The following is a 13395-nucleotide window of genomic DNA, read 5'->3' as shown; positions in this document are numbered from 1 at the left end:
TCTAAGGATATAGCCAAAGACGTCAGAATTATGGCCTTCTAGACCTTTGATCTTTGGCCCTGCGGGATGGAAAGCCCCTAATTTCAATCTGAAGACTAGCAAAGTGAAAGTTGTCCAAGATCACACACAGATCATCGCTCAAGTCCACTCTGTGCTTTAGTTAACAGCTGCCAGCACTGGAGCCTCTAAGACAGTGACCCCTACCTGGGCAGCTTTTGAATCCCCAGGGAGCTGGCCACACCCAAAGCAATGGCATCAGATCTCTAGGGTGGGGCCCCCAAGCTTCAGTGGTATTTAAAGTCTCCCCTGTGAGCTACCAGCACAGAGACTCATGGCTCCAGCAGCTGCCCTGGAGACGGTGACTTCTTGGGAAGGCTGCAGATCCTGGGAGGCTGCACAGTGCAGGGGCTCAGAGCACAGGCTACATGGATTTGAGCCCCAGCTCCTAGCTCCCTGATCTTAAGTTACCTGTTCCCCCTGTGCCTCAGTTTTCTCATCCATAAGTTGGGAATACTAACAATACCTAGAGTGCGAGGGTTAACAGTGGCTCAAAATGTGATAGCCAGTATAAACTCGGGCCTCTTTTCTGCTATGGATGTGGTTTCTTCGCGGATTCCTCGTGACTAGCCTTTTAGGTGCGAGTTTAGGAATTTCTGTAATGAAGGAAAGAGAATAGAATCACTGCAAATCAGATCACTGGATTTTCCTCTCCTTCCCCACAATTCCAAAGTTCAACAGAGGCATTCCCCTGGTGGTCGACTGGCTGAGACTCCGTGCTCTCACTGCAGAGGGACCAGGTTCGATCCCTGTTCAGGGAACTAGATCCCACATGCTGAAACTAAGAGCTCACATGCTGTAACGAAAAGATCCTGCAAACCGCAGTTAAGGATCCCCCATGTTGCCATGAAGTTCAAATATCCCACGTGCCCCAGCTAACACCCAGCACAGCCAAATAAATATTTTAAAAAATAAAATCAACAGGATGATGGCAGTACCACCAGGATGCTAAAAGGGGTCTTGTACTAGGATTTTTACGTGGATAATCTGAGGCTGGGTCTAAGCAGACAGTTGTTAATAACAGGTTCTGCCGATCTGCAATCTCTGGATGCCTTTATATTTACCTTTTTCTCTGGGTTTCCACTCCTCTGCATCTCCTCCACTCGAGGCAGTAAAATGGGACCAGCTGCTCCTCCTTCCATTTGGGTTCTTGTGTCTGAAAGAAATTGTAAACACCACAAAAGATGTTTTAATTTAAGGGAAACCAGCCTCCCTTCCTTTTTAAGATGAAACATAGTAAAGTTTTAAAGACTTTTTTCAAATAGTCCCTAAATTTGGTACTTCAACTAATTATACTTGCCTTTTTTAAATGTCCAAATTAAAAATAGACAGCTAAATGAGAACGCAAGATACAGCTCAGAGCCTGTAGCCATGTCCATGGTTTCCTAGAATCAGCCTTTCTCTGACCTAATTGATACTTTTGGGAGATCAAAGGGAGGTGAGGGGAGTGGAGGCTGGAGCTGGAGGTAGACCTAGGAGTTGCCTGGCAGCAGATGAGGAACTTGATTCAGGGTTCTATAATTAAGACTAGCTCTGGCACAACATTATAAAGTAATTTTCCTCCAATTAAAAAAAAAAAGACTAGCTATGAATTGGTGAAAGATGTTAGATTACAGTCCTCTCCTCATAGTATAAAGATGTGGTTCTCAAAGTGTGGTCCTCAGACGATCAGCATCACCTGGTGTAATGGGCTGAATTGTGCTCACCCCAAATATTCATATGTGGAAGTCCCAGCCTCCCAGTACCTCAGAAAGTAATCCTGTTTGGAGATAGAGTCTTTAAAGAGGAGTGTGTGTGAGGTCTGACTCTTTGTGACCTCATGGACTGCAGCCCGCCAGGCTCCTCTGTCCATGGGGACTCTCCAGGCAAGAATACTGGAGTGGGTTGCCATTTCCTCCTCCAGGGGATCTTCCCAACCCAGGGATCAAACCTGCATTCCCTGCATTGGCAGGCAAATTCTTTACCACTGAGCCACCTGGAAAGCCCTTTAAAGAGATAACTGAATTCAATAGGGTGGGCCCTAACCCAGTGGGACTAGTGTCCTTACAAGAAGAGGAAGAGGCAGCAAAGGGTAAAGATGCACAGAAGGACGAGCGAGTGAAAAGGCAGCAAGAAGGCAGACATCCACAAGCCAAGGAGAGAGGCCTCAGAGGAAACCAGCCCTGCCTGTACCTCCAGGACTCAGAAAATCTATTTCTGCTGCTTAAGCAGAAATGGTATTTTGTTACAGCAGCCCCAGCAAACTCACAACCTGGGAACTTTAATGCAAATTCTCAGGCCCAGTCCCAGACCTACTGACTTGGCACCTCGGGGTGCAAACCAGCAAACTGTATTTCAACAACAAGCCCTCTGGCTGACTACCATGCATACTCGAGGTTGAGAACCATTCGTGTGAAGTATTGTTAATGCCTGGCAGGAGCCAGCCCAGAAAAAGATGATACGTGGCTGGAAGCTTGGCCTGGTCTGCTAAATATAAACTTCGTTTTAATAGGCTCTGCAAGAGTCCCAATGGGACCTTTAAGTGGGACGGTGTGTGAACATGCTCTGTGAATGCTGAAACACCCTGTAGACACAGGTGGTAGTGAGGCATGATGCTAGTATCCGGTGAAGAAAGTGACCCTCTGAATATGCCAACGTGGGCATGTTGAATCCAACAATCACCTTCCTCGACTCAACTTTCTGAGTGCCTTATGATTGTGTACGTTTTCTGGGTCCTCCCTGGTGGTCTGGGGCAGGACTTCACTCTGCCAATGCAAGGGGCCCGGCTCCATCCCTGGTCAGGGAACTAGTTCCTACGTGCTGATTTTGGACTTCCTTGGTGGCTCAGTGGTAAAGCGTCTGCCTGCCAATGCAGGAGGCGCAGGTTCAATCCCTGATCGAGGAAGATCCCACAGGCTGCAGAGAACTAAACCCATGAGCCACAACCTTTAAGCTTGTGTTCTAAAGTCCAGGAGCTTCAACTGCTGAGCCCACGTGCTACAACTACTGAAGCCTTTGTGCCCTAGAGCCCATACTCCACAATAAAGAGAAGCCACTGCAATGAGAAGCCTGTGCAGCTAAAGAGTAGCCCCTGCGCCCTGCAACTAGAGAAAAGCCCAGGCAGCAATGAAGACCCGGCAGAGCCAAAAACAATAAAGATTGTGTACATTTTCTGCCCTAAACAATTGGAATGGTTCTCCTTTCTGAGAATAAAAGCAATGAGATTTAATCACATTTCCCATTTCATCCCTGCTACTAGGAAGCCCACCACCAAAGGAGATCCTTAAACACAGCCCTCTTTTTTTCCTATTTCAGTTTTATACCACACATTTGTCCTTTGTTATGGTCTCTACAAATACTTTTGAGAAAAGAAAAACAAAGAGGGGAGATAAAGGGAGTTAAAGAGCGAGAGATTGATCTCGCAGCTCAGATAATTATCAGCACAACAAACCCTCTTTGTAAAATTGATAAAACATGGTTGGAGAAGACACATGTTTTCTGTCTGTGACAAGGGAGTGAACTGTTCCCCCAAAGAATGCTGTTTACTCCCTCATTTTCCCTGATGTCTCAGAGCTGTAGGTCCCTTGACTAGATCCCAAACTGATACTCAGAGAATGTTATTAGTTGCTGAAGAGTTGGGACCATTACAAAAGCTCTTGTGAAACTGCTTAGGGACAAGTGTGGAAATGACATAACCAGACCTGCATTTTCTTTAAGGTTAGAAACAGTGCTTTATCTGATTACAACTTCTAACCTGCTGTTGGTCCTGCTAACAAGTGTGGAGATAACTGCAACAGCCCAGGCGACCATCCGAAATCTCTCCTGCTTCGTCCTGACCTTGATGGCAGAGCATTCCTCTCCTCCCTCTGACCCGTCCAGGGCTCTCCTTAATCCAGGTTTCTTAAACAAAGGTTCAAGGCGTCCACAGATAGAGCTCCCAGGGACCCAAGTTCTAAGGATTAATTTAAACTTTTTTTTGTACTCTTATTTGTATTTTTGAGAAAGTTAAAGCATTTCTGGATTATCCCTGGGCTACCCCTGCTTACTTAGTCCTACCATGTGAAATTATGGCACATGTGTTCATTGATGGCCTTGGTCGTCCTGTGTAGCTCCATTTTTATTGTCTTGGGCTCATTAGAAATGGGCAGAGACAGAAAAAATATAAATGATGTATTTGGACCAAGTAAAGGTCAAGTGATATTACAGGGTGCTGGAATTTATAGTAACTAGAAATGAGAAAGTGGTGGGAGAATTGACTGGCATATAGAGGAGGGACGCCACACTGCAGAGATTCTGTCCCGGCACAGACAGCAAGTACCTTGTATGTGTCAAGGAGGGCCTTGGTTCCAGTAACACGTCATCATCCGTCAGGTTAATGTTCATTTGAACGTTTGGTCTCGTCTACCTACTCTTATAATCGTGCATACTTTAGTACCATTATACTTTTAATAAATTATACATTATACTCTTAATAAATCTACACTAGCCTGAAATCATTTTCAAATAAGAAGTTAAGAACCTCTCTGGTGGTCCAGTGGTTGAGAATCTGCCACCAATGCAGGGGACACGGGTTTGATCCCTGGTCCGGGAAGAGCCCATGTGCCACAGGGCAACTAAGCCTGGGCGCCACAACTGCCGGGTCCGGGCTCGGCAACGGGAAAGCTGCGGTGAGACGCCCGCATGCCGCATCCACAGAGCACCCATCACAACGAGTGAGAACCCAGCGCAGCCATGCATTTAAAAAGTTTAAATAAAAACCAAAACATTTTATTTTAGAAATTCAACACTACAGGCCTGGGTGAGTTTTTTCCTCTGAGAAGCAGTTGCGACCGTGTCTCAGGACTGAGAGAGTACTTACTCTCTTGACCTGCGCCCCGAGTCCTCCGAGGGGAACGGCGCTGCCTTGCTGCGGCAGGTGCGCCATTGGCCACCTAGACTGCCCTGGAGGAGGAGGAAATGGAAAAGAGAGAAACCGCAAATACCACGTTTCAAAGCCCCTTTGAGTTATTTTCTGTCTCTGCAACTGGACGTAAAGCGACGCCATGGTGTAGTTTCCATCTTTCATGGCTTTGTGGTCCTGAGTGCAGCCTCCCTGGGGAGGCAGCCAGCCATAAAATTGTCTCCAACTGAAAACAACTGAGGTTGGAAAGTAGGAAGTCCCCTGTTTCTCTGCTCATTTGGCCATTCATTGCCTTCAAACCTGTCCAATAGTGATTTAAATGGACAAAATTGATGCACCCTTTCCCCCTCCTTTTCCTTCTGTTTCTTTTAGAACAGTTCTATTTGTTTTTTTTAGTGGCATGAATGCTCTTCTTAAGATGATGAATACATCTGCTCAGAAGTCAGGATGCGCAAAAGTCAGAGTTTTACTGTTCAAAATAAATATGAATTGAACTTCATGACCTAGGGTTGACCTGCAACAAAAATCATAGAGCTGGTGAAATTTGCATTTGAAATTTCAGGCCTTGTATTTTTAATTTTTTTCTTCTTTCATAAAGAATGAATTGCCCCTGGGTACCATACCTTGTACCTGAACTAGACCTGATCTTATTTTCTAAATGCTGAACCATACTTTGTTGGATTTAATCAACGTCCCTGCAGGGTAGGTGGCAGTGTTCTGATTTTGCAAATAATAGAACCGAGGCTTGAAAAGTTAAGGGTCTTGTATAGGTCTTCTGATTTCAGATCTCACCCACTTTCTACTTAGTGCTCTAACACTCTTTCCCTAGTCTTCTATGTAAAAATACGATCATGTATAACATTGCCCACTCTTACACACTTATATTTTATATCAATTTGCTCAAAGTCATAGGCTGAAAGCTTAACTCCTGTATTAATTCCCTAAGACTGCCATAACAAAGTAGCACAGATTCGCTGGCCTAAAGTAACAGGAATTTATTCTGTGACAGCTCTGGAGGCTAGAATTTTAAAATCAAGGTGTCAGCAGGGCCGTCCTCTCTGATGACTCTAGGGTACACCCTTCCTTTCCCTCCCCCACTTCTGGTTGTGGCTGCCAATCCTGAGCATCTCTTAGCTAGTAGAAGCATCACTCCAGCCTCTGCCTCTGCCGTCACATGGCCTTCTCTCTGTGTCTTTGAGTCTCTGCATTCTCTCCTTGTAAGGACACTAGTCATTGGACTAGAAACCATCTTAATTCAGTATGACTTCAGTTGAATTGCATCTGAAAAAAACAAAAAACTATTTCGAGGAACTCCCCTGGTGATCCACTGGTTAAGACTACACACTCCCAATGCAGGGGCCTCAGGTTCAATCCCCAGTCAGGGAACTAGATCCCACATGCTGCAACTGTGAGTTTTTATGCCACACTGGGCTTCCCAGGTGGCGCTAGTGGTAAAGAACCCTATGCAGGAGACAAGAGACATGGGTTCAGTCCTTGGGTTGGGAATATCCCCTGGAGAAGGGAATGGCAACCCATCCCAGCATTCTTGCCTGAAGAATCCCATGGACAGAGGAGCCTGGTGGGCTACAGTCCATAGGGTCGCAAAGAGTCAGACATGACTGAAGTGATTTAGCACACACGCCTGCCACAACTAAAGATCCTGGAAGCAAAGGGATCCCAAGTGCCACAACTAAGACCTGATGCAGCCAAATAAGTATTTTTTAAAAAACTTATTTCCAAATAAGTTCACATTCTGAGGTCCCTAATATAAGCCCTTCCCAACTGCCCCATGCATGTTCTAAAATGAATTGTATAGACTATGGTTCAGAGTTGGAAATGCAAGGTCAGCTTCCTGTATGTAACTCAGGCCCTTGGCTCTACTGATTCGGTTTAGAGGAGGGAGTTCCCTGATCCCTCTGCATTCCCAACTCTAGACCACCCCTAGCCCAGCCTGGAGGGGGCAGACCTCACAACATAGATTTGAGTGGATGGATCAGTGGCTCAGTAGATGAATGTGGCAGAGAGGAAAAGATCAAAGGTAATACATGTAAATGCCCACATATTTTGCTTCCAAATGATGTAACCCAGACAGACTGCCTTATGCACCAAAGCAAATATACTGACTAATGTAACCCAAAAGCCCAGAATTTGGGGGTCTGGTTTCAACAACATATGGACCTGGGTATTCAGATGATGTCACTGGAAATTCATCCCCCTTGTCTTTCTGCTCATCTTTCCTCAGTTCCCTTCATTTCCAGTCTAGTACTCCCTGCATGGTAGCCCTCCTCTCTGTCCCCAAGCTCCAGGCTGCATTCTCTCAGCTCAGCAGCTTGAGAGGGCAGGGAGCAGAGAATGAAGGAAAGCAGGTTCCCAGAGGAGAATCAAGGCACTGGTACTGAGGTAGCGAAAAGCTACAGGTGTGCACAGTGATAGGCTTAGTAGGAAAATTGGATCCCCTTGCTTTGAGATAGATCAATCCAATTCCGGAACTCTAGGCTTCTGTCCTGCTTTAGTCAAGAATATGGGAGGACTGGACATCAGATTAGAGTGGAAAGTGGGTGGCTTTGGTTGCCAGGCAGACCTGAGTTTGAATACTGACTGTCTTACTGTGTGGTCTCAAGCTAGAAACAATCTCTTTGACTCTGTTTCCTTTTCTTTGAAGCTGGACTTTCAGCTGCATAAGGGCAGTTACCTTGTTGCACTTTCTCATTACTGCATCTCTGGTGACTAGCAGCATGTCACCTGGCATGGTGGCAGGCTATTTGATGTTGTTCAATAAATCAATAATGGTTCAAGCTTTTCAAGAAAAGAAAAACTCTATGTATGAAGCTCTGGTACAATGCCTGGGGTGTAGAGGGTGATGGGCAAGTTATAGAGTTGGTCATTATTATTACTCTCCAGAGGAAGGACAGTGGAATGAGAACCAGCTGACAGAGACCTGGAAATGGAGACAGGCCATCTAGGTTGGCAGTGCAGCCTTGGTGGCCCGCGTTGGCCATCGTGGCTGTGGACGGTGGTCCCGTATCCACATCCCACACCAAGTACTGATTCCTTATCCCTCTTTTGTCTCCCCTGCAGTTGGAGCTCTCCAACACGGCGGTCCTGCACCAGATGCGGCGGGACCAGGTCACCGACACCTGCCGGGCCAACAGCGCCATGAGCCGCAAGCGGCGGGTGCTGACCCCCAACGACCTGAAGCATCTGGTGGTGGATGAGGACCACGAGCTCATCTACTGCTACGTGCCCAAGGTGGCGTGCACCAACTGGAAGCGGCTCATGATGGTCCTGACCGGCCGGGGCAAGTACAGCGACCCCATGGAGATCCCGGCCAACGAGGCGCACGTCTCGGCCAACCTGAAGACCCTCAACCAGTACAGCATCCCGGAGATCAACCACCGCTTGAAAAGCTACATGAAGTTCCTGTTCGTGCGGGAGCCCTTCGAGAGGCTGGTGTCCGCCTACCGGAACAAGTTCACGCAGAAGTACAACACCTCCTTCCACAAGCGCTACGGCACGAAGATCATCAAGCGGCAGCGCAAGAACGCCACGCAGGAGGCCCTGCGCAAGGGCGACGACGTCAAGTTCGAGGAGTTCGTGGCCTATCTCATCGACCCGCACACCCAGCGCGAGGAGCCCTTCAACGAACACTGGCAGACGGTCTACTCCCTATGCCACCCGTGCCACATCCACTACGACCTCGTGGGCAAGTACGAGACGCTGGAGGAGGATTCCAACTACGTCCTGCAGCTGGCGGGCGTGGGCAGCTACCTGAAGTTCCCCACCTACGCCAAGTCCACGAGAACTACTGACGAAATGACCACAGAGTTCTTCCAGAACATCAGCTCGGAGCACCAGACGCAGCTGTACGAAGTCTACAAACTCGATTTTTTAATGTTCAATTACTCAGTGCCAAGCTACCTGAAATTGGAATGAAGGCGGGGGGGGGGGGGGGTGTGGGCGGGGAGAGGGGAGAGAGAATCGTGCTTTTTTTAATTTAAGATTTTTATTTGTCAAAAAGAATTATATGGATATTGGGTTATTTTGTAAATTAATATTTCTTTGGGGATTGATGCTGCGAGCAGCATGGTGAGAATTATTTAAAATCCTTACTAGGGAAGGACGGCTGTCTTGGCAAGGGACTAGGATGGGTGTCCTTGTTTTTTTAGACGTGAATCCGACACTGTCTCAGAGCTTTCTTTGTGTTCTGGTGAATTCCATGAATTGTGCATTCCATAAATGCTAATTAAGTTATTTATAGTTATTTAAACATGGTCTCCGTATAGATTTCTTTGGGGGGGGGCAACAAGATTTTAATGTCTTTTCCGAAGAAATCTATGTTTTCATTCTGTGCTTGCAAACAGCTCCTGCAGGGGCGTGAATGTTCTCCTTACTAACCGCTCAGAGTTACTGTGATAACCATTGTGCTGTCCATTGATGCCACCATTCTTAAAATTCTGCTGGAAATAAATAGAGGCACCTTTGCAAGGGACTGATTCCAAAACTGATTTCAGTCATGTCATGCTAAAGTGATTTTTTTTTTTTTCAATCCCAAGGAGAGAGCTGATTGTGGCTTTTTTCCCCCCACCAGAATTAGCAATCTGGTAGAATAGGCTTTTGTACAGACATTTGTAACTGGCAGTGCCAGTTGTGATGAGGGTGAAGTGGCTCTTGCTTTACGTTCAACAAGTATTTATTGAGCAACTACTATGTGCTAGGCCTAATTCTAGACCCTGTGGGTAGGGCATTGAACAAAACCAATAGTCTCAGCCCTCAAGAAGCTTTACATAGACACAGAGTATCCAGCTCGACAGTTAGCAAACCCCTGGTATCCGTGGACTTAATGTGAGGTTTGGACTCTTCATGAACCACCCCAGGAGGGTCAGATCCCTACAAATTTGCATTTTTTATGGTCCAGTTTGAAAACCACATGCTTGAAGCAGGCCACTTAACGCGTAGTCCAAGCTCTTTGCCCAACACAAGAGGTGACCAATTCCCTGTCATGTGCCCATTCCAGTTTATTGGTAATATTTGCCTTTAAGCCCCAGAAGAGATTTGCCAGGCATGGCATAGAAGAATGCTGTGACTGATTAGTGATGTCTGCCTTGGTGAGGGAAAGGGAGATATTCGCCCACTGCCTCCTCCTGTCATTTCCAGCCGAGCATTCAGGTCTCCGCCCAGAAGTGTTGTTTTCTACTCTTTACCATGTAAAAAAGATTGAAATTTTGTGGCGGGACTCTGACATCAGAGGATTTGCAATGGCCTGGCATTTCTACTCCTGGTGAAGGTCAGAGGCAGACTGTTTATACACACAGGCACAGGCATACCCTGTCCCGTGTCCTCCAGAGGCCAAGAGACCATCAGCGCCTCCGAGACCACCAGCAGTGAGCAGCAAGGACCACCTTCTGGGATGGTAATCCACGCCCCTTCCCTCTGGAAGGCGGGAAACATTCCATTTCCTGTTCCTGGCTAATGAACGCCTGCACACGCTTCTCATTTCCAAGGCCATGGTTGAAGTTTGAGCCACCTCCCTCTTACAGCCAGTGAATGAGTTGGTAGCAGAGACTGTATATAATAACAATAATAATAATAGTTCTAGTAATAGGGAGTGGGGGGGTAAGTTTTGCTTTTTGTTTTTTTGACTCAGTGTATAGCACAGAGGTGAGAGTATTCTAAACAAACAAAAAATGAATAATTTATTCACAGAAACTATTAAAACTGTATCAGCAAGCTCACAGCCAGGTCAGTGAGTGAGGCGTGCACTGGAGAGGGTGGCCGAAGCTATTTATAAAATGTCGTATACCTTCTTCCAAGCTCTCTCTCCCCTTTCTGAAGGGCACAGCGACCATACCCTTGATGGATAGAGATGTATGCAAGTAGAGTGACAGACTTCAGCTCTCTCTGGTATTATTATCCCTGGACCCTATGACCAAGCAGAGGAAACTGTCCTCAGAGACAAAGCTTCTACTAATGAAAGAGGTTTCTGGCGTTTCCTGATAACGTGCTTCAGAGAACACAGGTTCTCCTCAGACACAAGTTGGTGTGATGCAAAATAAGGGTTTTGTGGTCAGGTGTCTTTGGGAAACAAACTGAAGTCCATTTTCTTTTCTGCAGGACTTTTCAGAGCCTTGATTGTGTGCTGTGTGTTGTGAATCCCCAGGAGCATCACTGATTGAGTCCGTGGCATTTCCTGACCTTCCATGAGCAGGATGCTCTATTTTAAAGACTGTCTCACAGAGCTAGCATTGCACTCTGTAGGCTTTGGTGAGGTCGTTTTAGCACATCTGAGGTCTTCTAGGATAAAAACTGCTTCCCTCACCCCGCCCCTCCAAAAATATCCAAAACACAGCAACAGTAAACCACCACTGTGCCCACCTGATTTATGATAGCAGTGAAGGTCCGTAAATGAATGAATTCAGTTTTTGCCTAAGTGCAATGGTTCTAATTCTGGGTATTACATGGGCCACAGTTCCCTCCCTGCTGCAGGGAGCAGAGAAATCTTGGGTGGTGTGGACAGAAAAGAGGGAGGGGGTACGAATCCTCAGTTAGACCCCCAGCACTCTAGCTTAAGATTGCTCAGTGCAAGCTGACTGCTCAACCCTTAACGAGTGCTTCTTCAATTCTACAGTTTGGAATTGTTCACTATGTCCTTTTTGTTTTTTTAAGTGGAAATTCATGTAGATTTCCCAAGCTTTGTGTTTCTGCGTCTCGTCCATTTTTGATCAGCTATGATGCCTTCTTTCATCCATCTTCTCCCTCTAGTGAGAAAGAGTGTCCTTCAGGACCATATGGTAGTGTGGTTCAACCACGAAGGGCTCTTTCTCCTCGTGTTTTGTGTTCATAGTTTATTTTCTAATGCCATAAAAACTTAAAAAAATAATAGATTCAACCGTTTTTGCAGAATGTAGAAAGAACTCTGTGTCCTTGGTTAAAAAGAATCCTTAGGTGAAAATGTGCCTGGAAAATGAAAGTTCTGGGTTCTTTTGTTCCTTTTTTCTTTTCTTTTTTTTTTTAAGAAAACTGAACATGCTTTCTATTGCATGCTTAGCTGGAGAAAAGTACAGGCAGGTGTCCCATCTCCCAGCGACTTTTCAAAGGTGCTGCCTTGTTTTCAAAACCAGGTACAGAGAAGCATTTACAAGGACTTTCCTGCTTAACCTGTCCCTTTGGTTGGACAACTCTATTAGCCACGGGGTTTGAATTCCTGCAGCTGCTCCAGACCCTCTCCCATCTCTGCCTCCCCAGCTGGTCTGGGAAAAAGGACAGTCTGCTGACCTGTGGTGTCTCAGAGGGAAAACTTCCTTCCCACCTGTCCACCAGCTGAGTTTCACTGTCCTGCCTGTTCACGCGGATGGCATAGGACGGCAGTGGACAGTGGAAACTTCATCAGACCAGTGTCCTGGTGGCAAAGGTGTGGAAGCACCAGGGTCCAATCCCTGCTGGTAGAAAATTCCCAAAACAAAAGCGAGTCTGCAGCTTCCTTAGCTGGTGGGGTCTGGACCAGTGCTGAGCTAGTGATTGCTAAAGTCCTGATGCTAAGCTAGCCAGTTGCTGAGGGACTGTGTCCCTGGCGAGTGGGGCTCAGAGCAGATGTCTCACAGCCCGACCCTCCCCTCCACATACACACACGTGATCTCAGCTGCCCTGTTCTGTGCGATCCTGGGGACCAGAGTCCCTTTCCCCTTTGTGTCAGCAGGACTGACCTCATCACTCCCGCAAAGTCCCCACAGCCAGTATTTCCTCCAGCTTTTTTCCATCACAGCCAAGTGGACCCTACGAACAGGCGGCACGATCTTCTACAACCAGCTTGACCCTCGGCCGATAACAGGCGAATTTCAGTCTGTTACACTTTGTCAGGCACAGAAGGGACGGCCCGTACTGTTTTCTTATGAGCATGCTCAGTATGGCGTATGGACCTATAATTTAACATCTTTGTGGAGTGTGATTTTTTTTTTTTTTACATAGTTGTATGCAGTAGAGGGCTTGTAGAAAACTCTCCCTGTATCTTACTGTACTGTTCAAGAAAGCTGAATTCCACATTGCCAACAAAAGCGTGAAAATGTTCGTGAACCTTCTTCCAGGAAAAGCCATTCAAGCCTGATTATTTTTCTAAGTAACTTCAATTAAATTGAAGAAAAAAAGAAGCCTCTCTCTGTGTATGGTTTGTTCATGGCTCATTGACATAAAACTATAGGGGTGGGGTGGGCTGTGTTCCTTAGCATGTGGGGGGCCCTGCTCGTGTGTATCAGAGGATAGAAAGGGAGACAGACACTGACCCCGCTGGCAGCCTTGGCCGTGGTAAAGACCTCCACAGACCCGAACCCTGTCTGTCTGGTGGATGAACAGAAGCTTCATTCCTGTAGAGGAACACGCTAGGAGGCCCACCCTGATCGTATAGACTACCACCCCTGTGAAAAATAAGGAAACAGGCCCTGGAGGGCTAAAGGGTGTTGATGGCAGAG

General features: G+C 46.7%; 1 protein-coding gene and 1 non-coding gene across 6 annotated transcripts in view; both read left to right on the top strand.

The window, feature by feature from the left end:
* Positions 1 to 13077, top strand: part of CHST11 (carbohydrate sulfotransferase 11) — a 268035-nt gene extending 254958 nt beyond the window's left edge. For 4 of the 5 annotated variants that reach the window (XM_061125478.1, XM_061125476.1, XM_061125481.1 and 1 more), the window contains one exon: positions 8015 to 13077. In XM_061125478.1, coding sequence (XP_060981461.1) covers positions 8015 to 8869 — 855 coding nt within the window. In that variant the 3' untranslated portion in view covers positions 8870 to 13077. The remainder of the gene's footprint in view (positions 1 to 8014) is intronic. The other variant, XM_061125477.1, reaches the window with a different exon arrangement.
* Positions 2870 to 2941, top strand: TRNAG-GCC (transfer RNA glycine (anticodon GCC)). The gene has a single exon. It is a non-coding gene; the product is annotated as a tRNA-Gly (tRNA).
* Positions 13078 to 13395: the final 318 nt, after the last annotated feature.

Source organism: Dama dama, chromosome 22 (genome assembly GCF_033118175.1).
Source record: "Dama dama isolate Ldn47 chromosome 22, ASM3311817v1, whole genome shotgun sequence".
NCBI classification, from domain to species: domain Eukaryota; kingdom Metazoa; phylum Chordata; class Mammalia; order Artiodactyla; family Cervidae; genus Dama; species Dama dama.
The sequence above is the reverse complement of the archived record's forward strand: the minus strand, read 5'-3'. Positions and strand labels throughout refer to the sequence as shown.